Source organism: Gorilla gorilla, chromosome 17 (genome assembly GCF_029281585.2).
Source record: "Gorilla gorilla gorilla isolate KB3781 chromosome 17, NHGRI_mGorGor1-v2.1_pri, whole genome shotgun sequence".
Classification (NCBI taxonomy): Eukaryota; Metazoa; Chordata; class Mammalia; order Primates; family Hominidae; genus Gorilla; species Gorilla gorilla.
The window spans coordinates 92,883,849-92,908,463 of record NC_073241.2 but is presented as its reverse complement, the minus strand read 5'-3'; the positions used below and the strand labels follow the sequence as shown (position 1 = coordinate 92,908,463).

Below are 24,615 nucleotides of genomic sequence, written 5' to 3'. Positions count from 1 at the left end.
ACATGATGAAAAATACACAAGAACTGTGAGAGATCACTTTTTATTGTCATACACAACTTACTGGACAGATGAGCTGCTCAGGCAGAGATCATTGTCCTCACACTGTGCTTCAAACATACACTTGCAACACTTGAGCTCACTGTAATAGCAATAGGAGTTGGCTACAAAATTATTACAGTAATACACTATGTACTACAGTTAATTTATGCAATTATGACTTAACACTGCATCTTTACTTTTGTTCCTGTTTCTTTTAACTGCAAATAGCACCAAGTATGACCATCTGTAAGTGTTCGTGTGCACAAGTTTTGATACATTTTAATTTTTTATAATAGATTTGTACATATTTTATGGGAGTAAATGATAAAATAGGCTAGACCTACATATACTTTATGCCTTCGTTACATACCTAACTTTTTCATAATATTTTTGGTATTTCTAGACTGTACAGCAATTTGAAAAATCTGTGATTTGAAAAACCTGCAAGTTTTTTCAAATTGTCCCAAATCTCCAAAATATTTTCCAGTATATTTATGAGAAAACTCTGAGTACAAGCGGATCCATGCAGCTCAAACCCGTGTTGCTTGAGGGTCAACTGTATAGTGCTGCAAGTTAGCATATTGGTTACATATTGAAGAGGATGAAGAAAGTAATAATTAAAAAGGGATGTAGGGGGAATTTTAGAGCAATGGTAATGTTCTATTTTTTTAATCTGGGTGGTGGTTCCATAGTTGCTGACTTTGTGATAATTTATTGAGCTATATGTATACATTTTAATGTTTCTATATTTGTGTTTTCATCACAAGAAAAATAAATTTGTTCAATTTATAGATATTTTATCATTTTGATATTCTTGTGTATACAGTCTTTGGGTTTTCCATTCATTCATTCAGTCAGTCAGTCAGCAAGTATTTCCTGAGCATCTACTATTTGCCAGATATTGCTTTAGGTACTGAGGTAAAAAAATGAATAAGATGTAGATGTAAAAGTTCCAGTCTCTCATTAAATTCACATTCTTTGGGGGTGATACAAACAATAAATAAGCAAAAACAAGATAGTCTCAAATAAAATTAAGTGCTATGAATTGAATAAGGTGTTGTGTTGGTGAATAGTTATTACTGGTGTATAAGAAAAAAAATTTGGATATCTAGCAAACCGTCTTGGAGAACATTCTTTTATGGTAAATTATAAGCTTATTCGCTTAGATTTTCTAGAAAGATGACCATAAAACCTCTGCATAATGGTTTGGCCTCTTTTTACCAATATTTATTCCCCTGATGGAACTATTCTTCAGTATAATGGAGGACACCTACTTTCAAATCTCTCTGCACAAAACTCAGATGAACAAGCATAGCAGTAAGACACCATTTTAAAACTGCACTTCACTGTACCGACAGAAGAGGGCACTCTTTCACCAAGAAAACAGAGTATGGCCCCGACTCACCTTCATAAAGTTGCCTGTCCTTTTCAGTCCAAAAATCCTGCACATTTCAGTATGAACAAGAAAAAGTACCAAACAAATATGTAAAATTACTATACAAAGAAAACGGTGAAAATTAAAACTTTTAGCCATGGAGATACTACCCAAGAAATCAATCATGAGGGAGAATAAAGCTGTAGTGTAACACTAGCTTATGAACTAAATATTGTTTGGAAAGAGATTGCGAATATGAAGAATGCTTCAAGTCATAATTTTAAAAACTCAGAATATATATGAATAACAAAATAACCACAGAAAGAAAGTACTGTAATGAGCTATGTCTGAATTAAATAGAAATGATGGAAATAACAAAATCATCTCAGAAATGGGCCTAGACTACCAGTTGCCTACAGGAGAAAGTACAATAAAGAATATAGAGAAGAGAAATAAAAATAGCCTAGAGAACAAAAACAAGATAAAGAGAGTAAAAGCATAAAAGAATGAAATAAAGACAGGCAAAGAAATCTAAAATATGTGTAACCATAGTCTCTGAAGTACAGAAATAAAACAGTGGAGTAGAAATGATATTTACAGCTATAATCCAAGAAAACAGTTCAAAAATAAAATAAATCCCAAATCTGTACGTTGAAATGGCCTACAATGTAACTAGGAAAATTGACCCTGAAAGATAAAGTCTAAGACATATTCTGGAAAATCAGTCTTAACATCTGCAGAGAAGAGAAAAAGAGGGAAAGAGAAGAGAGAAAGAGAATGAGAGAGAATCAAGTCAATATAAAGTAAAGAAAGCAAGTTAACATCAGACTTCTTGAGAACAACATACAGACCAGTGGAACAATAAAGAGATTCCAAGTCCAAACCAAGAATTTTATATGCCAAAAAGTATTCTTTCATGAATGGTCTTTCAAGACCATAAAGAAACTACGTTAAACAGTCAAGAACTTAGAGAATATTGTACTTGTTAGCCCTTCTTGAGAAATCTACCAGAGGATGAGCTTCATCCAGTAACCAAAAAAAAAAAAAAGATTGAAGAAGAAACTTTAGCGAAAGACTGACAGCACAAATATATTTTATTATAGCTCTAAGACTAAAGCAAACACGTGAATAAGAGTAGGAAAGTAATATATAAATGTTCTATGTTTTATATGGGCTGCCAAAGTAAAAAAAAATGACAATAAAGTGAGAAGAGATGCTAGAAAGAAATTAGAAGGTAGAATATAAATCTGTTGATTATTACTCAGGCAGTAGATGGGTGTCAAAAGACATCACTTAAAAATGATAAAAGCCTAAGTAAATAAAAGAGTACCGTGAGGCCATTAGGTCATAATATTGTATAAAAATAATGTCTAGAACAAAAATACAAACTTTCCTAAATATCACAAGGAAAAATTAAAAAGAGAAAAAATTGTAAAATAACAAGACAATACGATTCTAAAGTTCATATGGAAAAATAAACAAACAAGAATAAATAGGAAACCATTCCAAAGGAAAAGCAACAAAGCTTCCATAATTAAAACACTGATGTTGGTACATGAATAAACAGACCAAAGGAAGAGGCTAGTAAATCCATCAACAGACCTAACCACATATGGAAATTGAGTATATGATAAATGTGGCAACTCAAATCCCAAAGGGAAAGATAGATGTTGTTGTCGTTGTTGTTGTTTAAGATGGAGTTTTACTCTTGTCACCCAGGCTGGAGTGCAATAGCGTGATCTCGGCTCACTGCAACCTCCGCCTCCTGGGTTCCAGTGATTCTCCTGTTTCAGTGTCCCGAGTAGCTGGGAAACAGGCACCTGCCACTATGCCCACCTAATTTTTGTATTTTTAGTAGAGACGGGGTTTCACCACGTTGGCCAGACTGGTCTCTAACTGCTGACCTCAAGTAATCTGCCTGCCTCAGCCTCCCAAAGTGCTGGGATTACAAGCGTGAGCCACCGCGCCCAGCCAATAATTTTTTTTAATACAGCTTATCACCCCCAAGACTAGGGAGTGTCTCCTTCAAGAACTAACCCAAGTAGATTAATTCACAGCCCTGGCTGGAGGTAAGAGGTAGATGTTTTAATAAGTAGTATTGGACCAACTGAATAGCCATTTGGAAAAAGATTAAAATAGTATTCATATTTATCTCATGCCAAGTAAGCTTCAATTGAATCAGAGATCTAAATTTTTTAAATGAAACTATACAGGTAATTGAAAAAAGTGTGGGTAAATACCTTAAAACCTGGAAGTGGGGAAAACCTGATTTTAAAAATTTAGAAGCAATAGAAGAAAAGATTGGTATATTCAGCTTATAAAAAAATTTTAAAGTAGAGTTAATAAGCAAAATCAAAGAGAACTGACAAACCGAGGAAAGGTTTATGCTAATTCTAATACAAAGGGTTAATCTTCCTAACACATAAAAATCTCTTAAATCAAGAAGAAATGCACCTACATAAATGTCAAAAAAAGAACAGACGTAGCACAGGGAAAGATATATAAATGACTGAACATGTGATTGCATGCTCATAAATTCACTCAAAACAAGAGAAATTTAAATTAAATATATACTACTATAGTATTTTTTATCTATCAGTTTGGCAGACACCCAAATCCTTTATGACATTCTGTGGGTGTGGATGTGAAGAAATAGGCAGATACATATTATTGCTAATAGGAGTGCTATGGTGTAATCCTTATAACCAGAATTTAGCAATAGCTAAGAAAATTATATATGCAATTGTACTTTGGCTCAGCAACGCAACTCCTGGGAATTTACCCTAAAGGTATACCTCCATAAATACAAAATAGTATATATCCCTCTCTTGTTCCTAAATTGTTGGTTAGTGTCATTATTCTTTTTGTCATAACTCTAATTTTTTTAAGCTTTTGTCTTTCACTTTTTACATTTCTGCCTTCGTCTTTATTATTTTTACCTTTATTTGGGTTTGTGAAGCATGTTGTTCTTTTTTCAAAATTCTGGAGGAAAAAACAATTTATGCATTTTAATTATTTTCTGTTTTCTAATAAATGAAATAAAAGTTTAATTTTTTCTCTGTGTAATTTTTTCTACTTAAATTATTGATCACTAGAAAAAGTGTGTTAAAGTTATTCAGTATTTTTGTAGATGTTTCAATTTCTTCTTTTACTTATACCTCCTAGTATTTTCGAATTATGCTATTAGGTGATATTATTTTTTAGTTTTAACACATGGCATCTTTTATCAAACTGAAATATTTATCTTTGTTCTTATAACTGTTTTGGACTTTGGGTAGAATTTTTTTCGATGTTGTTATTTCTGCTTTTCTCTTTTTAATACTTCTCTAGTGTCTCTTTTTCTCTATCATTATTTTAATCTTCTTGTTTTTACTGTTTTAGAATTGTGTCCTATAAATTGTCTATAAGTAGATCTTTGTCTTTTTAATGCAGTCTTTCTTTAAACTGGCCAATTTAAGACATCCACGTTTCTTGAGACTGGTCATATTTGGACTTATTTGCTGTCTTGTTTTATGCTTTGTACATGCTATGCTTTCTTGCTTTCTTTTTTTTTTTTACATTCCTTTGAATTTTTTTCAAGTATTTTTCATTCTTTTTCCCTCTACTGTTTTGGAGATTATGCATTCTATTTCAATCTTCGACTGGTTATTGTTTAGTTTAACACAAATATTGTACATAATTTTTAAATTAATGTCCAGGGTTAGACTATTTTCCCCATCACCCCCTGAAAAGAACAAGAACCCCAGAGGTTTTATTTCCTTCCTTCCATTCTCTCTATAATTCCCTTGGCACTCCTCAAGCTTACTGTCTTCTACCTCTCAAAGTGAGATCATCTAAGTTTTAGTTCTTAAATTATTGTTTCTAATTTAATCTTCAATCATGTTTTACTCTTTTTTGCATCACTGCTACTCATATTCCGTACTTTTTAGCCAATTCATTTTAAAAAATTTTTTGGAGCAGAACTTCTGGTCATTCCTTTAGGTTAAAGTTTTCAGATAGTAAACTTAGAGTGCTTGCTCATGCATCTTGCCCTCACACTTGAATAAAACTTTTTATGGGTAAATATTTCAGTTTACAGTATTTTTTTCCAGAACTTCAAAATATTGTTCTGTGTCTTCTTGTAGGACAAAGAGAAGCTAAACTCTATATGATTCTCGTTCCAGTTTATAAATTTGAACTTTTAACACAAAAGGCTCTTAGAATATATTATTTTTGCATTTATCTTCTTTAATTTTGCCACAGTGTGGAAGTGTGGGTTCTGAATTGGCCCTTTCAAAAGAGAATGTATGACTGTTTTCAATTCTGTACTTTTTTTTTTCTTATTTCTTTGAGTATTTCTGTTCTTCAATTATCTCTCTGTTCTTTTTTCCTGAAATGCTCCTTAATGAATGTTGAAACCCTTTAAACTACCTTACATGATTTTAACATTTTAAGTTTTTTTTTGTTTGTTTGTTTTTTGAGACAGAGTCTCACTCTGTCACCCAGGCTGGAGTGCAGTGGTGCAATCTCGGCACATTGCAATCTCCACCTCCCAGGTTCAAGTGATTCTCTTGCCTCAGCCTCCCAAGTAGGTGGGATTACAGGCATGCCACCATGCCCAGCTAATTTTTGTATTTTTAATAGAGACAAGGTTTCACCATTTTGCCCAGACTGGTCTTGAACTCCTGGCCTCAGGCGATCTGCCTGCCTTGGCCTCCCAAAGTGCTGGGATTACAGGCATGAACCACAACACCTGGCCAACATTTTAAAGTACTTTTGCTCCCTTTATCCTTTTACTCTACATTTTGTACAATTCCACAGCTCAATCTACCAGCTAACTCTTCAGCTATTTTCATTCTATTATTCAACCTACTTAATTGCAATAATCAAATTTATTTCCAGAAACTCTAAATGAATATTTTTAATAATTCTCTGTTCTTGTTTTATGGATGCTATCAAGCATATTACTTATATATTTTTAAAAATCTCATCTGACCTCTTAACTCTGTTGAGGCTGATACCCTTTTTTCATGTGATTATTTTCTACAGTCATGTGGTAGATCTGGGTTGCAGGTTTCTCTTCGTATTTGAGATTCTTCATTAGACTGTCTATGAATACTGCTTTGGGGTTTACCACAACTTGCCTTGGCAATTTCAGGGTGGTAGGGCTTGAATGTGTTTGGGGCAAGTGTATTAGTGGCTTACAAACCTTGTTGGGAACTTCTACTTCTTGATACTTTCATTGAGTGGTGGTGATATATCTTCTGTATAACATCCAGCCAGACAGCCTGGTTAAAAATCCTAGTTCAATCATTTGCTATCTGAGTGATGTTAGGCAAATTACTTAATCTCTTTGTGCCTCTGTTTCCTCATTTGTTAAGGGTGGATAAGAATAATAACCCACCTCTTAGGATGAGTGAGAGTGTTAAATGGGCATATAAAGGTCTTCGACCAAAGCTGGCACACAATAAGCACAAGAAGTATTAGTGTTATTACTGTCCCAGTTCAGATATTTCATGGTTGCAGTCTTATTCTGGATATTGAAACTCATTCCATGCCTGAACCCAACACTGTAAAAAAAAAAAAACACCAGTGCTAAGAGGAAAAGTCACAGCTGCCAACAATTATTGGGCATAGTGAGAATTCTAAATGAGGAATTTCTCTTCTTCCATTGATTATCAATTGAGGTCATAGTTTTACTGAAGGAATTTTTTTACTGGCTGGTATGGTTTGGCTCTGTATCCCCACCCAAATTTCACCTTGAATTATAATAATCCCCAGGTGTCATGGGAGGGACGTGGTGGGAAGTAATTGAATCATGGGAGCAGATCTTTCCTGTGCTGTTCTCGTGATAGTGAACAAGTCACATGAGATCTGATGGTTTTATAAAAGGGAGTTCCCCTGCACATGCTCTCTTGCCCACCACCATGTAAGACATGAGTTTGCTCCTCCTTTGCCTTCCTTGCTACCTCCTTCGCCATGATTGTGAGGCCTCCCCAGCCATGTGGAATTGTGAGTTCATTAAACCTCTTTTTCTTTATAAATTACCCAGTCTTGGGTAATTATTAGTAGTATGAAATGGATTAATACACTAGCTTTTTGAGTCTTTGACTGCATTGGATGACACTCAAAACAACATGCATTTAATTTTAATTCCTGTGATGTTTACAGCATGGTGTCAGGAGCTAAAGATAAAATATATCTGCACTCGCATACACCAAAATAGATCTGAGAATGGTTTTCTGTTCCATGCATACACAAAAGCCAACCAGCCTAGATATGAAATTCTTTAATCATATATTTTCCCTCAGACCTGCACACTAAGTTTCGCTATCTTCAGAAATTTTGTACAAAACAAAATTTGATGCTCATCTGATTTTTTTTAACCTTTATACATTATAACTATTTCTTTTTTTGCCCAAATGCTGATAGGATTACTTTCTCAATCTTTTAAAGTTTTTCAGCATGTCTATTTTTGCTCTGCAGGGGGAGGGGGAATCATTCGGTAAGATCCTGTGACTATCCAAGTTAAAAAGGTTTTCTTCCATCATGTCATGGATTGTTGACTTTATGCCAATTAGTCTTCTTTTTTCCTGAGAAACACCATAGTTGTTGGGTTTACTTTCTATTCTCTCTTTATATCTACCAACTTCTCTCTTATTATTTCCTATACATTCTAAGAGACACACTCAAATACACCCTATTCATCACTAACTAAAGTTTCCAGCATGTCAGTTTTGCTTCTTTATTGCCTTTAAAGTCTATTTAAATTCTTCTATGGCATCTATTGCATTTTTTTGTTCCCTAGTGGTCTGTTTTCATCTCATTTAGCTTTTTCACATTTTATCAGAGTTTATCTTTGTGGCATTGCACTCCAATTCCATAGATTTTGTGTCTTCTTAAATCCTATTAATTATGCCCAAAAGTTTTCTAAAAGCTTCTTCCAGTTCTTGCTGTAAATCATTTTATGAAGTCAGTCTCTCTCTCTCTCTCTCTCTCTCTCTCTCTCATTTATAACATGATATATCTCTTCTTATTTGGCACTTATTTTTTTCATACCTTATACTTTTGTTTCTACGTATTTAATCTTGAACTTGGAATGATCTGTTCAGGACCTATGTGTGTCAACAAGAGGTGTGCGAGTTTCTCAGCCCCACTGTTGTGCACTGGATTGCTTTTTAAATCCTTTTCACCTCTCTGTAGCTAAAACTTTGTTGAGGCACATGAAGGAAAACAGTATTTAAATGGGAAATTTATTGCATTAGAATATGAGCATTTATAAATTAAATATCACGTATATATTACAGTTAATATAAATACTATGAATATATTATTATTTAATATGCTTAATAAGTATATTGATATGCTTAATATACTTAAGTATGCATACTTGGGGATATTTTCTGTTTTTATTGGGTAAAGAAAGGATTTGGATTCTTTTAATTGAGTAAGACGAAAATAAAATAGATTTGGGAAACTAAGAATGCAAGATGAGTGGTGTGGATAAAGAACACATCTGGAATTGGCATTCAACTGTGGAGCAAAGAAATCCATTGAGACAACTGCACAAGCTTCCTCACCCTGTTGCTCCAATTGGACCTCCGCCTCGGGTTAATGACAGAGTAATTTTTTAAAATGCCAGCATGCAAAAGCTGTAAACAGCAATTAGGAATGAAGCAACACATGTTCTGGCTTGTCCCAGCTCAAGGAAAAAAACTACAGAAGAGTTTGAGGAGTATGCACTAGACAATGTATGAAGTTATAAGGAGGACTTGAATTGAAATGCAATTGAACATACAGATTCTGTATGTATTAGGGAGCCTGTTGAGTACTATATGTCCATGTTTCTCTTACCAGAATATTTACAGTCAGCATAAGTGAAACAATTGTTTTTGAATCTACATTACCTCATCTGTTCTACCTGTCAACATTGCTATATGGAGGAAACCTTAAACTGAGGAAGTGGGGAGCTCATTCTCTTGTTGATTTAAAATCATGCTCTGGTTGGCTTTCCAGCAATTATATCAGCCTACGGACTTGTATGTTCTTTCTACCCCTGGGCACCATATTGCTGGGTCAATCTTGCTGGTGCAAGAAAAATGAAGAGTCAAGGTCTCCCTATTTGGAACATAATTTCCAGTGTCTGAAAGTCTTCCATCTAGTGTAGTTCTGCTGGGCTCAGGTAAATATTCTCCTCTTTGTATGGCCTGGGTCTGGGACACTTTAGACAGACAGTGTAGGTAAAATATCCAAGAACACTGCCACCAAGGCTTTTCCTGTCCTTGGCTTCACCAAAAGTACTTTATTGCTGATGACTAAACTGCCTAGGATGGAAGGAACAAATGCCTGTCCTCACCTTCTCCCAAGTCATAATTGGGAAGTCATTCAGTCTTCAAATGGCTGCAGAAAAAAAGAAACTAATAAGAAAGACAGGGTGAAGGACAGCAGCAAGTACAAAATAAAGAGATAGACGTCCAAAATTCAAGTTGAGAGAAAGCATGTGTTTCTGAACTCAGAGGAAGGCAGCAATGGGAGGAAACAGGCAGACTGACTCACTGGCAATGAGATGCAGGTGACCCCTCAATGATGCCTCACTGCCCAGCCTCGTTAACTTGTAGTCAGCAGGGACCAGGCACGGTGGCTCAAGCTTGTAATCCCAGAACTTTGGGAGGCCAAGGCAGGTGGATCACTTGAAGTCAGGAGTTCGGGACCAGCCTGGCCAACATGGTGAAACCCCCTCTCTACTAAAAATACAAAAATTAGCTGGGCGTGGTGGTAGGCGCCTGTAATCCCACCTACTCAGCAGGCTGAGGCTTAAGAATCACTTGAACCCAGGAGGCAGAGGTTGCAGTAAACCAAGATTGCACCACTGCACTCCAGCCTGGGCAACAGTGCAAGACTACATCTCAAACAAAAAAAAAAGAAAAACTTGTAGTCGGCAGAAATGTCTTCTATATTCTGATGATCAGCTGGCTATCACTCTGGTTTTAGCATTGTCAGTTTTCATCTTTTTTATATGCCTTCGTATGTAATTATGATGGAAAGCTGGGAGAAACTATTACTGGGGCAAGATGTATTTTTCCTGTGTAACTGAGATGAATTGTTAGTTTCATAGATTATGTATTTTTATATTTTTGGATGAAACAGTTTGAAGTTAAATTTATATCCCTAAAAAAATCAGTTGGCAACACATCGTATATATTTTAACTAATAACAAAAGTGCTTTATTCATTCAGAAGAAACTTCTTAATAAATCAAAGGTTAGTAAAGAATGTTTACTGATTTACATAAAGATTTAAGATTCTTAATTTTCCTCATTATTGTAAATAGATACATTCTCCCTCTCATGCTTCAAAATCTGAGAAATCCCGATGTAAATGAAAAAAAAAATGTGTTTACCAAGTAAAAGAATAAGAACAAAAGAAATGCTGGGCAATGCAGGCCTATATATAGGTCATGGTTTCCAGCTAGGTGTCTGGCAGTGGTGCCAAGTCAGACATGGAAACAGCCCCCAAAACGTCAACCCCAAAAGGAACCACAGGGGACATGAAGTTTTTGGTTATCTGAAATTAATTTGACCCATGGGACATGCATTCTGGATAGGGCACTGCCTCAAACTGCCTCACGTTACCAATGTCAAATTGTTTTAGGTCGTAAGCGAGCTTCAACAATGAGAAGGTTGTATGGAGAACATGGAACTTGTCTCTCAGAGCACAGAGAAATCACTGGGGTAGGTGAGAAAAGGAAGAGGAGGCTAGCATGGGAGCAGGTGTGGTTCACCTGCCTTCTGCAAAAAAACTGTGTGGCCACACTGAACGACTGGTGGCAGCTGGGAGGAGGATAGCCATAAGGCGGGCCAAGGAAACTGAGCCACAAGCAAGACCTGAAACCCACCTCGATAGGAAAGAGACTGACTCCAAAGAGATGTGAGTTGGACGTGTCAGTGGTCATGGCAGAACATTCAGCTAAGACAGAAATTAGGAACTCAGATTACCACACCAGAGAACAGAGGCCCTGGGTCCGCGAGTAGGAACACTCAGAGGTCAGGCCTTCAGTAGACTAGAGCTTGAGATGAGCCCAATGGCCTTCTTGACAAGGGTTTCAGGTTTTGTTTTGGCTTTTTGGGGTTTTGTTTGTTTGTTTTTTGAGACAGGGTTTCACTCTGTCACCCAGGCTGGAGTGCAGTGGCGCCATCTCAGCTTACTGCAGCCTCCATCCCCTGGGTTCAAGTGATCTTCCCACCTCAGCCTCCCGAGTAGCTGGGACTACAGGTGCACACCACCACGCCCGGCTAATTTCTGTATTTTTTGTAGAGTCAGGGTCTCAATATGTTGCCCAGGCTGGTCTCGAACCCCTGGACTCAAGTGATCCACCTGACTCGGCCTCCCAAGAAGTGCTTGGATTACAGGCATGAGCCATCATGCCCAGCCAACAAGCATTGCTGTGGACACCATGCCCAGGCTCAAGCCTGTTGTCACCATGTGGCCTGGCATGAGACCTCTCGGAAGACACAAAAGTCCACGTGGCCAGAAGGCAGAGAGAGGGGCACACGGAGGCCAGCCTCCACGTGGCCAGAAGGCAGAGAGAGGGGCACACGGAGGCCAGCCATCCACAATGCCAGCTGCACTTCTCTTGACACCTGCCTGTGCTGGGTGCATAAAAGGAACTAGCCACAGGTGGGAATTCTTGGAGCTAGGGGGAGGAGAGACAGAGGGAAGTGTTTGATGATAATGTTGGGGGACTCAATAAGGAAAACTGAGATAAACCTCCTCTAAATCCACTAGCCACTTTCCCGGGTCAGTGTCAAAATCACAAGACAAATATCATTCCCCTGCTCTGTGCAAAATGAGTGCTGGTTGGGGCAGTCACACATCTTTGAGCTATCACTTAAATACACCCAAGCCCTGCCTTGTCCTAGGTGAAAAGACCTCACAGGACATCTTCCATACAGTAGCTGTCAAAGGAAGAAACAGGGCATCTCGCCCAGTGATGACCACAATCATAACTATCTCAGAAACAGAGCTGAGTTTCCAAACACGTTCCAATCAAACTACTCCAGAAACAGAGCTGAGTTTCCAAACACGTTCCAGTCAAACATGCTCTCTTGCTGCCCATGTTAAAGTGGCTTCTGAGTTTGCCATCTCTTAGGAATGGTCTAATGACCTGAACTTTTAGGATTCCTTCAAAAGGAGGTAGGTACTGTTCTGAATTGTGTTGACCTTCAGGTCACAGAGGGTGAATTTATATGCTTGAAAGTTTAGGGTAGAGAACAACAGCCCTTCAATACTAACAGACTCAGATGAAAATAAGCTACAGGGTGACAGAAAGATCAAGATAAGCACAAGCCGATGGCTGGAGGATGAAGGAGATGCTTTAGATATTACCGAAAACTCAAATGCCCATCTTATGCCAGGGGAAGATTGTATTGATATTTTCCTCCAGCTCCAAAGTACTAGACACTGCTCCCCTTTTAAGGAGAGCAGACCCTGCCATAAAAGAGAATGGTTTGGGTTTTGTTGTGTCTAATGAAAAAGAGAAAAGGGTGGTTGGCATTAAACTCCACCCAAGATCGTAGTGACCTTTCTGAGACAACAGCCCCAGTGGCTGCAGCTGCCTGGGTGCCGTTTTCATCCACCTCCACAAAGGTTTTGTGGATAATTTTTGACAAGTACAAATTGGGACTTGGAGAGATTCCAGTAAGATCAGCCCTCGTTTCATCAAAGATATCCGTAATGCCCATGTCTTGTAAAATGGAATTGAGATCATAGCTGTCTTCCAGGGTGAACCGGGGGAAGGACAGGACCACCGATTCTTCTGACATGTTTTCTGAGCTGCTCCAGGCCACCATTTTTTCATAGGTGATTTTCCTTTCAAGCTACAAGAGGAAGGAAATAATATTTAGCATCAGATTATGGGACCACAAAGAATGCCCCAATTGTTTCAAGGTGCCTGAGTCCATTTCAGTGGGCAGTGACGACCTTCAAGGCCTTTCCCTAAGCTAGAGAATAGTCTGATTTCATTTAAAACTTCAAGCAAATATCTTTCCTCTTTAGAAGAAGTTAGGGGACAACTCAGGTTCCAGTGTGCTCTGGTGTTTGAGAAACAAGTGTTCAAAGCACAGCAAAGCTCAGTCGATTAGTTGGGTTCTGTGGCCAAGCCCTAATTTTCTGAAGTTAAATTTCCTCTTCCATAAAAGAGAGATAATATGATTAAGTTCTTGCAAGCATTAATAAAATCATGTATATAAAGTACTTAACACAGTGATAGCACATAGCAAATTCTGAATAATGGTTGTTATTGATGTTGTAACTACTATACCTGCTATACTGGTATTCCTCTCTCACTTTCTCTCTCCTTCTGTCTTTATCTCTTTACCCCCCTGGACAATCTGTAGCTGAGCTTCTCCAGCCTTTATGAATTCCTACCTCACAAGCAATCAATTCTGTTGTCACTCTCTACACTTCTGTCAAGGTACATATTCCCCAAAACAGTATTCAGTTAATTCTTTAATTAACTGAGCTATAGAAAAATGGTATGAGTAAGAGGCCAGAAGTCAGGATATTCAGAGAAAAGGAAAAACTTAAAAACTTCCCAAGTTACTCAGAACCCAGATTCCTTGATTTGCTAAAACAGTGGCAGAGAGCTATGAGATTAAAGAAGAAACTCCAATCCCAATATTTTTGGCATTTGTTGTTTAATTCTAAACAAATGAGGAATAAATATCTAATCTAATTCAGATTCTTACACATTCCTTGATGTCTCTGACAGCTGAGGTACTGAATTTCCTCGAGATGGTAGATAGTAGACAGTGTTGTTCTCTAAAGATCTATCATTAAATATTTTGTAGACATGTGGAAATGAAGATTTACCTCTTCCAGACCCTTCAGGTTATCTTTAGAGTGAGATGGCAGCAGCACGAACATGCTGAGCTTCCCCTTGGTGTACCTCATTTCCAGGATCTGTGCCTTCACCTCCTCTATGAAGCCAATTCTGTAGAGGCCTTTTTGCGTCATCATCTTCACACTCTTGTTTTCATTCTGTAGTAGTCAAGGTAGGAGGTCACAGGACGGCTATGGGAAACTCCCAAATTCATATGGCCCCAGCTTCACTGAGGACAGGGGTTCCTAAAGATGAGAAGGTTCTGCAGGAGAAGTCCTGAGCCACACCAGGGATCCAGCCTACAAGAGTCTACCCACTCATCAGTGGCCCTTACTTTGCCAACACTTTATCTTTCCGTGTTTTTTTTTGTTGTGGAGTGACAGGGGTGGGGGCCAGGTGTTTGCTTGTTTGTTTCTGAGACAGGGTCTTGCTCTGTCACCTAGGCTGCAGTGCAGTGGTGCCATCATAGCTCACTGCAGCCTCACCCTCCCGGGCTCAAGCAATCCTCCCACCTCAGCTTCCTGAGTAGCTGGGGCCACAGGCATGGACCACCACACCTGGCTAATTTTTTTATTTTTTGTAGAGACAGGATCTCCCTGTGTTGCCCAGGCTAGTCTCAAACTCCTAGTCTCAAGTTATCCTCCCTCCTCAGCCTCCAAAAATGCTGGGTAAGCCACCTCACCTGGCCCTTTCCATGTATTTTAATCAGTTCTTCAGCTCCCAAGGTGACTATTGGTAAACTTACTATCAAAGCATCTCCACTGTTAAGTCAGCAGAAACACGCCCTGCCAGCTGTCCCACTGTAAGGCCTATCCCAGCCCAGCCTCTTGGCCTCATACCACCCCATGCCAGCTGGCCTGGATGACCCCACCACAGCACCAAGGGCAGACATCGTTAAGTGAGAATCATCTCCATATTAAATAACAACACCTGCTCCTTCAGAGGGACGGCACAACCCCAGGCACCTTAAATCTCATAATAACCTCAAGGTGGTGGGTGAGGGGTCATCAACCTGCAGATGGGGATATTTGGTGCTTGAGAGAAAAATGCATCTCCAGTAATAAGCTAGCTGGCCAACAAGTGGGTGGCTGGGACCCAACCCTTTCTGTTTCCTCCCATTCTAAATCTACTAGCTTAGAACACAAGTTTCTGGGGCAAACATTCACAGATTGAATCCTAATGCATGAATCCGGCTAACTTAGCCTTTCCATTTTTTGTCTCAAATCCTAAGTGGAAATCATAATAACACCCATCTCATAATGCTCTTTGGGGGAGCAAATGAAATAACAAATGGAAAAATACTCAGTGCAGGAAGCACTTGGCACAAAAATACTCAATGAAATGCAGGTACTGGTTCTTATTAACGAAAAATGTTCTTATTGTAAATGTAAGCTGTAACTTTTCGAGTATACATATTGCAAATCATTCCTAGTGGAAATTATGAGTTGGCTAGCTAGAAAACTATGAGTTCTGATACACTACCGCATTTAGACAGAAAGGTGCATCCACTGTGTTTTCATGGTCAAAATATGTTTCCCATTTGGCCTTGAAGTAAACAGCATTCACCAGTACCAGCACAGTCTCAGCATTAATAGCGTCCTTGCTGAAGAGTTCCTTTATTTTACCTAAAAAAAGATCCCAGAGAATATCCTGAGTATGAATTGTATCAAAAGCATTTGTGTAGATAATTTTTTTTTTTTTGAGACAGAGTTTCACTCTTGTCTCCCAGGCTGGAGTGCAATGGCGTGATCCCTGCTCACTGCAACCTCTGCCTTCTGGGTTCAAGCAATTCTCCTGCCTCAGCCGCCAGAGTAGCTGGGATTACAGGCACCCGCCACCATGCCTGGCTAATTTTTTATTTTCAGTAGAGACGGGGTTTCGCCATGTTGGCCAGGCTGGCCTTGAACTCCTGACCTCAGGTGATCTGCCCACCTTGGCCTCCCAAAGTGTGGGATTACAGGCATGAGCCACTGTGCCTGGCCGATAATTCTTTTTCATGCAGTTTATCACCCCCAAGACTAGGGAGTGTCTCATTCAAGAACTAACCCAAGAAGATTAATTCACAGCCCTGGCTGGAGGTAAGCGAGGGGGTGATGGGGCAGGGAAGAAACCCTCTCACTCCACCTCGCAGGGGGTCCAATCACAGCACTGTAACAGAAGGAATCTCCTTTGATTCCCTGTATTGCTTGTGTTTGAAACTTGTCAGTAGACATCTTATACTATGGTTTATCTTTCAAATTATATAGTTAGTCATCTGACAATATGATAAGCTCCCTTGAGAACAAAGAACTACAATATAAACTTCCTGTCTCAAGCACTCAACATAGCATAAGATATATGCTTACATGTAAACAAAAATACACATAAATGTGCTAGACCATGATATAAAACCTATTTTATAGATACTTTTATATGCTCTTTCTCATTCCATCCCACCTTAATCAATTAATTGATCCATCCCACGATAAGGAGGTATCATTATCCCTTCTTCATAGAAGAATCAATTGCATCCAGGGAGAGCTGAAGTCACACAGCCAAGAAGCAGTAAGACTGGCGGGAATGGGTCCTCAGGCCTTCCACCTTTGGGCTCAGCTCTGGGGCTCCTTCCGCAATAACACAGCCCTAAGCCCCACTTGAAAAGCCCCAGGCTAGCAGGCAATATCCCATCTTTAGGGTACACCCTTTCCTACTCAAACTACCAAATCACCAGTTGCTTGAATATTTGCAGATGTCTTAAGAAGAAAAGATCTTCCATCTCAAGAAGAGCTCTACTTAAATCCCATAATAATAGATTAGGTTGACATCATCTACATTTAAAATAGTCTGGAGGAGTTAACTCACTAAGGGGAAAGTACATATCCAGGCCTTAATATGAGCTTCGTTAATGAATTGCTTTCCTTTTGACAGCTGAGTAGAGCCTTGAAAGAATGGTCATTTTTGTGGCCTATGAAAGAAGGAAAAAGCAATAATTTTGAAATTTAGAGACTTCTCCCAAGGAAAGGCAGGCAGGGGTATCCCATCCCTAAGTCAGTGTGAGAAAAAGAGGAGACAGGGAGAGAAAGCCACCAAATGGAAGGGAGGAACCGAAAGTGTCGCTCTGGTACCAAGGACAGCCTAAAATAAGTCAACTATCATTTCCCAGCCTCCAGCCACTCAAACTGTATGCAAATACCTGGGGTCATGGTTTCACTCTGAAGGCAGGAGACATAATGCACTACCTGTGCTCTCTCATGCACTCCAAACTTTTCACTGTACACGAACACTTTTGCCAGCCCCACACGATGATCAAAAAGGGGCCTAGTCTATGTCCAGCAGCCTGACCTGACCCTTCAGGTCCCTAACTTTGGTCCTGGAGGGAAGAGTTTATTCTGTTTTTCAAATTCACACAGGCACCGGTAGAAGGGAGCATTCTCTAAGCCCCACCTAGAAGATCAGCACTAACGAGGCTGGTGTCCTCCTTTCCCGCCCAGAGCCAGCAAGACCAGAGACCAAAACTGCAATAATAAATAACAGCAATATCTAAGCAGTTTAACTGTTTGATGCTGTTCAGACCATGCTTTTTCGTTTTGTTTTGTTTTTAATTTCAACTTTTATTTTAGATACAGGGAGTACATGTGCAGGTTTGTTACATGGCATGTTGCTCACAGACAGTAGGCATAGTACCCTATAGGTAGTTTTTCAACCCATTCCTCTCTCCCTCCCTGCCCCCAGTTAGTATCTGGAGGGTCCATTGTTCCTTGCCATATTTATGTCCGTGTGTCCTCAATGTTTAGCTCCCACTTATAAGTGAGAACAATGTTTGCCTTTCTGTTCCTGTGTTAATTCATAGAACTATGGCCTCCATTTCCATCATGTTACTGCAAAGGACATGATTTCATTCTTTTTGATGGCTGTGTAGTATTCCATGGTGTATATGTACCACATTTTCTTTATCCAACCCACTATTGATGGACACTTAGGTTAATTCCATGTCTTTGCTATTGTGAATAGTGTGGTGATGAACATATGAGTGCATATGTCTTTTTGGTAGAATGATCTCTATTTCTTTGGATATATACCCAGTAATGGGATTGCTGGGTCGAATGACTGCTCTGTTTTAACTCTGAGAAATTTCCAAACTACTTTCCACAATGGCTAATTTACATTCCCACCAATAGTGTATAAGTGTTCCCCTTTATCTGAAGCCTTGACAGAATCTGTCGTTTTTTAACTTTTTAATAATAGTCATTCTGACTGGTGTGAGATGGTATCTCATTCTGCAAACCATGCTTTGAACACAGTCCACATATGTGAACCTCTGGCCCCCAGTAGACCAGCAGTCTGCAAAGCTAGGCAGACCAATTTTCTTTTAAATGGAAACTAATACCAGCTCCCGTGCTTTTGGGCTTTCTTACCTTGGGATTGACATTCAACCCAGAAGTTAATCTCTTGTCTGGATTTTTCAGGGTTTTTTTGGAAATCAACACTTTCAATCGTCGTGTGGTAAAATTGAATCACACCATCTAAGTATTCCTGTTCCATTGGAATAAAAGGGAAATAATGGAATAAAGTCAGGCAGTGATGCTCGTAGTTAGGAGTGAGGCTCTCCTGAGAAGTCTCCCAAGAAAGATGAGCCTGGTCATTTCACATTGCATGGACAGGCCTGACAGTTTCTAGCCATTCCCAGTCTTAAACTAGCCAGAGACATTTCAGTTTTTTTAGTGACAAATGAGGATATCGAATATTATTCATGAACAGTCTACAGTTACAACGGGACAAGCCTTTCCTACTGGATATCCTTTTATTTCAACAACCCATCTGTGGAGCCATCACAAGGTAAATATCAAGTAACTTGAGAGACTTGGCTGGAAAATGCTTCTGTTTTTAAGAATTAAACTCCCGCTTAATGGTTGCAGAGTTTCTATTTAGAGTGGTGAAAAAAAAAAGTTTTAGAAATAGATAAGGTGATGGTTACACAACATTGTGAATGTAAGTAATGCTACTGAAATGTACACATAAACATGGTTAAAATGGTAAATTTTATATGTATTTTACTATAATTTTAAAAAATCAGTAATGTAATATACCAAACCCATTGGTTTGTGTACTTTTAACAGGTGAATTTCTTAATGTATGAATTTATAGCTCACAAAAGGCTAGTTTTAAAAAATCCAGCATGAAAAATCTTACTTTCATTGCAAGGAAACACACTTATTTTGGCCAAAGGAGGCCACCCAACCCCTGGCTAGTCCTGCGTTAACCAACCACGTCACGTCTTTGCCATTGGTCATATCCCCCACATTTATTATTTAGCACATGGCTCCTTCTAGTGATTCAAAAGGAAACTGAAGCCCAGATGGAGACACAGCTTGCTCTAGGTACGAAGCTGTTTAGCCACAGAGACAAGTCCTGTGCCTTTCAGCTCCAAATGCCAAAACGCAGTCTCCTCCTGCTACCCCACTCTCAAAAGAGCATAGTGAACACAATTGCAGTGCGGGGGTAGCCTGACCCTGGCACAAAAGGAGATTCCACAGAAATGTCTTGGGGGCACCTAACGGATAAGGGAGAGAGAGAAGTGCAGCAACCAGGCACATTGACTGAGGAAGACAGCCAGGAGAGGATGCCATTACCAAGCCCACACGTGCTCCAAAGCCTCCATTACTCACACAACCTTTTCCCACCCACTCTATTCCACCCACAACGGGCCCCATAAACTGCTCACATTGAACACTGGGAAGAGAAGAAAAGTGTGGGACTGAAAGAGGGAGGTCCTGGACACCTCACCGGTCCACAGCGCATCATCCTGTCAAAGAGGTTTGTGTTCTAGATGGCAGGTGAGTAACCCAGCTACTCCCTGATTTTTAAATAGTATGCTACATGGTAGCTTTAGTCACCATTCGTGTGCAACTCACCTGGCAGATTGGGAATTCCTGCTCTCCATAAAGCCTGTTGGCAATACTCAGTGTGTAATCAGTCTTGATCCTGTCTAATTTGGAGAGAAGCTGCCCAAAGTAGCAGCTGACCAGTCCACTCTCATTGTTTAAGGACCCAGCCTAAGGAAAGAAGAAACAAAATGTGACCTTCACTGTGTCTATCGGAAGAGCTAAACACCGCTAAAAGATGCGTGTTTTGTACAGAAGCAAGATAGAGCTTCTTAGTAAGATGTCAGTTGTCTCTGTTACCATGCTGGGGGAAGTGAGCTGGGAAGAACAGAGGAATGGAGGGTGAGAAGTGGTCCCAGTGGAAGATTATGGCTCCCACATCTATATCAAGATCATCCAGGAAAAATACATCTGGGGAACTCAGCAACGCTCACTATATTTCAGACTGACACTCTGATTTTCTTTACATTTCAAAGAGGCCAGGCGCAGTGGCTCATGCCTGTAATCCCAGCTACTCTGGAGGCTGAGGCAGGAAAATTGCTTGAACCCAGGAGGCGGAGGTTGAAGTGAGCTGAGATTGCGCCACTGCACTCCAGCCTGGCAACACAATGAAACTCCATCTCAGAAAAAAGAAAAAGAAAGAAAGAAAGAGAGAAAAAGAGAAGGAGAGAAGGAGAGAAAGAAAGAAAGAAAGAAAGAGAGAGAGAGAGAAAGAAAGAAAGAAAGAAAGAAAGAAAGAAAGAAAGAAAGAAAGAAGGAAAGAAAGAAAGACGAAAAGAAAGAAAGAAAGACAATCATCTATCCACCCTCCTCTTAAACTTTCTAAGGTAGGGGGACGCATACCCTGGAGAATATCTTTCCTCCTCCTGGCATGAGGCAACCAATAAAAGTTTTGTCTGTCAGTGCAGATTTCAGCACGAAATGAAACAAGCAGAGATAGAGGGAGACAGTAAGAATTCCACAGCTGACCCTACCCCTTACCACCTTTATCTTTGACCATACTCTATGTTGGGGCCCTGTGGCCTGTAGAAGCAGATGAGGGACAGAGTGATGATCTAGGCTTCTTTATCATAAGCAGAAGATACCAGATCCTACTCTTTAGGAAACTAGCTAATAGCCAAGGACATCTGAGATCCATACTCAGGAATCACAGATCACATGAGGTTATTGCTGTTGATGGTATCCAGAGTCTAATATTTGGGGATAAGCAACTATCACCAAATATCCTACAGCCAGAATAAGCAGTTTGTAAAAAAGAAAGGCAAGAGTTTTCTACGGTGACGGTTCACCTGCTGATCCAGAGGCTCTGTCGTTTTTTTCTGCCCCTCCAGAGAGCTGTCAGCCAGCACTTTTTGTTTGTTGCTTTTCAGACAAGGGTCAGGTTCTTTGCTTTCATTCTGGGAAAATTCGTTGAAGTGTAGTACCTGCATGATAACGGGATGGGGTCTTTCAGATAATATGAACAGAGGGAAGCCTGAATAACTTCAGAAACATTTCATAATGAGACAATGACAATGATTACACAAACAAAACAATCAACAACAGTTTAAAGGAAAGTGGGTGCTTCTGTCCTTGGGTTGGGAGGTGGAATGGAGGAGAAGAACCAACTGCTACCCTGGGAGAGCATTTATGAATAAATGTAACCAAACTAAAAGAATATAGAGGTATCCACAAGCTAAATGTAGCTATGGAGCATTTCATAGATACCCAATCTGAATTGACTGTAAGTGCAAAATACACACCAGATCTTGAATATAGTATAAAAAAATAAATAAAATAGCTCATTAAAATTTTTATATTGATGATATGTGGATATATTTTGCATATACTAGGTTAAAAAATTATTATTAAAATTAGTCCCACCTGTTTCTTTTTACTTTTGTAATACAGTTACTAAAAATTTTTAAATTACTATGTGGTTCTCATTATGTTTGTGTCAGACAGTGCTGATCTAGAGTTTCACATGAATCAAGGGAGTGAGGACAGCAAAAGACAAGTTATCCAGAGCCTGGTAGAAAGGTAGGAGACAGGTGTCATATCCTGCGCTACTCAGACCCATTTGGTCAGCAGGTGCCCTCAACTGCCTAAGAAAGAACATCTGAATTCCGCCCTGCAAGATGCAAACCACACTCTAAAGCTAAGTTTTGCTAATGGAATAAGAAAATAATACACCAAATCTTAGTAGATGAATAAAGCAGAATGACCCCAGAAACACATTCTGTCTTAATCCATAAATTCTACTGCTCCATATTCAGGGGAAACAGCCTGATTTGTGCATAACCCCCGCACTATGTGCTACATCCAAGGAAGTATAAGGCCAACCACGGGAATTTGTAGTTTATTTGGGGATTTGTTCTTATTACCTTCATTTATTTATTCTAGAAATGTTTATTAGGTGCCTACTGTAAGCCAAGCACTGTTCTAGGACAAAAATCTCTGCCCTCTAGGAGATTATATTCTAGTGGAGGAAGCATACAAAAATCAAGACACATAGTAATTAATTACTGTATGCAGTATGTTAGACAGTGGAAAATGCCACATGAAAAAAAAGTATCCCTTATGGTTTTGAGGTCAGGATGCAGCACTAGATTAGGAGGTCAAAGTAGGCCCCGTATAGGAGATAAACAGTGATCAAAGTATTGAAGAAGAAAGTGAGCTGAGGTCAGTTACCAGGGGAAAGAGCCATCAGGCAAAGGGACCGAGAGCAAAGGCCCCAAGATAGGATGGGCATGGCTTACCCAAGGAAGCCAGGAGGCCAGTGTGACAGGTACAGTGAGAAGGGATGAAAGTGAGAGATGGAGTCACAGGGCTTATCTGGGATTCAGATCTCCAGATCCTTGTGGGCCATTGTAAGGACTTGAACTGCTATCATGAGTGAAATAAGAAATCCAGGTTTTTGAACAGATGAGAAATAGAATCTGGCTCAGGTTTTAAAAGGGTCTCTTGGACTGCTGTGCAAAGGATAGATTGCCAGTGAGAGCGGGAAAGCCCATCAGGAAGTTGCTGCAGTATCCAGGTGAGAAAAGATGGTTGTGGTTCAGACCTCAAGGAGACTGGGAGAAGTGCCTGGATTATGGAAATCTTTCAAAAGAAAAGCCAACAGAATTTTCTAACAAATGTGGTATAAAGTGAGAGAGAAAGAGTCCAGGAGGACACCAAGCTCTCTAGCCACTGGAACCATATATGGTACTTAATGAATATTTATTTAATGAAATGAGTGAGACAGAAGACATATACACATACTAAAAATCGCTAGCAATATTGGTATTAGCAATCATAGAGTAAAAGAGTGACAGACATGCATACAGAGATAAAGATAGAGACGAATGAGAAAAGCTGCCAGACATGAAGATGAGGAGCACCCTAAAGAAGGTACAAGTTTAAGTGAGACTTTAAGAATGGTAGGATCGAAGAGGAAGTAAGATGGAGAAAATACAAATAAAGACTCAGAGACAGGGATGGGTTCTGACTAAGCCCAGGGTGCAATAAGCCCCTTGGCTTGCCTAAGTGGGATTAGCGTCTGACTTTGAGTGTGGACCCAGAGTTTAGGACCCTGTGTAGCACCCTACTGGACACGTACCTCATCAATCTGATGTGCACTGTCACTTCTAGCGCCCAAGCGTACCATACCAAGGGCAGCTGAGAGGCTCAGGGGAGAGAAAAATATGTTTTTATGACGATCATCTTTGCTTATCTCTTGAAAAAGATCAAAGCAAAATTTGGTGTTTGCTGTAACAAGAGAGTCCATTGTAAAACTTATAACGATCTAAAACCAAAAAAAAAGGAGAAAGAGAAAATGGTGATTGGAAGAAAATAAGTGAACAAACAATTTTATTTTACATACCTGAAATACAATCATGCACAATTATTCAGTATGCTATTAAGAACTGGAAAACTAAGGTCATTATCATCCCTGTATATAAATATTGGTGTTGATATTGATATTGATAGACAGAGATCTATTTTCATTTAGTAGTGTGAATTCGTTTCCTGGGGCTGCCATAAGAAATTACCACAGACTGAGTGGTTTAAATAGCAGGAGTTTATTCTCCCATGGTTCTGGGGGACAGACGTCCAAAATCAAGATATCAGCAGATTTGGTTCATTTCAAGACTCTCAGGGAAAATCTGTTTCATGCCTCTCTCTCAGCTTCTGGTGGTTGCCAGCAAACTTTGACATTCCTTGTCTTGTAGACAAATCACTCAAGTCTCTGCCTCCATCTTCACATTCTTCTCTTTATTGTCCATGTATGTATCCAAATTTCCCTCTTCTTTTAAAGACAGCAGTCACCAAATTAGAGCCCATCCTAAGCCAGTACAACCTCATCTTAATTTGACCACATCTGCAAAGACCCTATTTCCAAACAAGGTCATATTCACAGGTAGAAGGATTAGGACTTAAACTATATTTTTAGGGGACATAATCCTACCCACTTTGTGGTGGAACTCCCTTTATTCATGTAAAATGAAGCCAAAGGCTAAC

The 24,615-nt window shown here is 39.4% G+C and overlaps 1 protein-coding gene across 1 annotated transcript; it reads right to left on the bottom strand.

Moving 5' to 3' along the window:
- Positions 1–10,598: 10,598 nt before the first annotated feature.
- SERPINB12 (serpin family B member 12) lies at positions 10,599–23,893 on the bottom strand. Its single transcript, XM_004059507.5, has 7 exons — positions 23,714–23,893; positions 21,423–21,557; positions 20,164–20,304; positions 18,667–18,784; positions 15,755–15,897; positions 14,263–14,430; positions 10,599–13,268 (listed from the first exon to the last, which is right to left on the bottom strand). The coding sequence occupies exons 1-7, from the start codon at positions 23,879–23,881 to the stop codon at positions 12,864–12,866; spliced, it is 1,278 nt and encodes a 425-aa protein (XP_004059555.4). The 5' UTR covers positions 23,882–23,893; the 3' UTR covers positions 10,599–12,863.
- Positions 23,894–24,615: the final 722 nt, after the last annotated feature.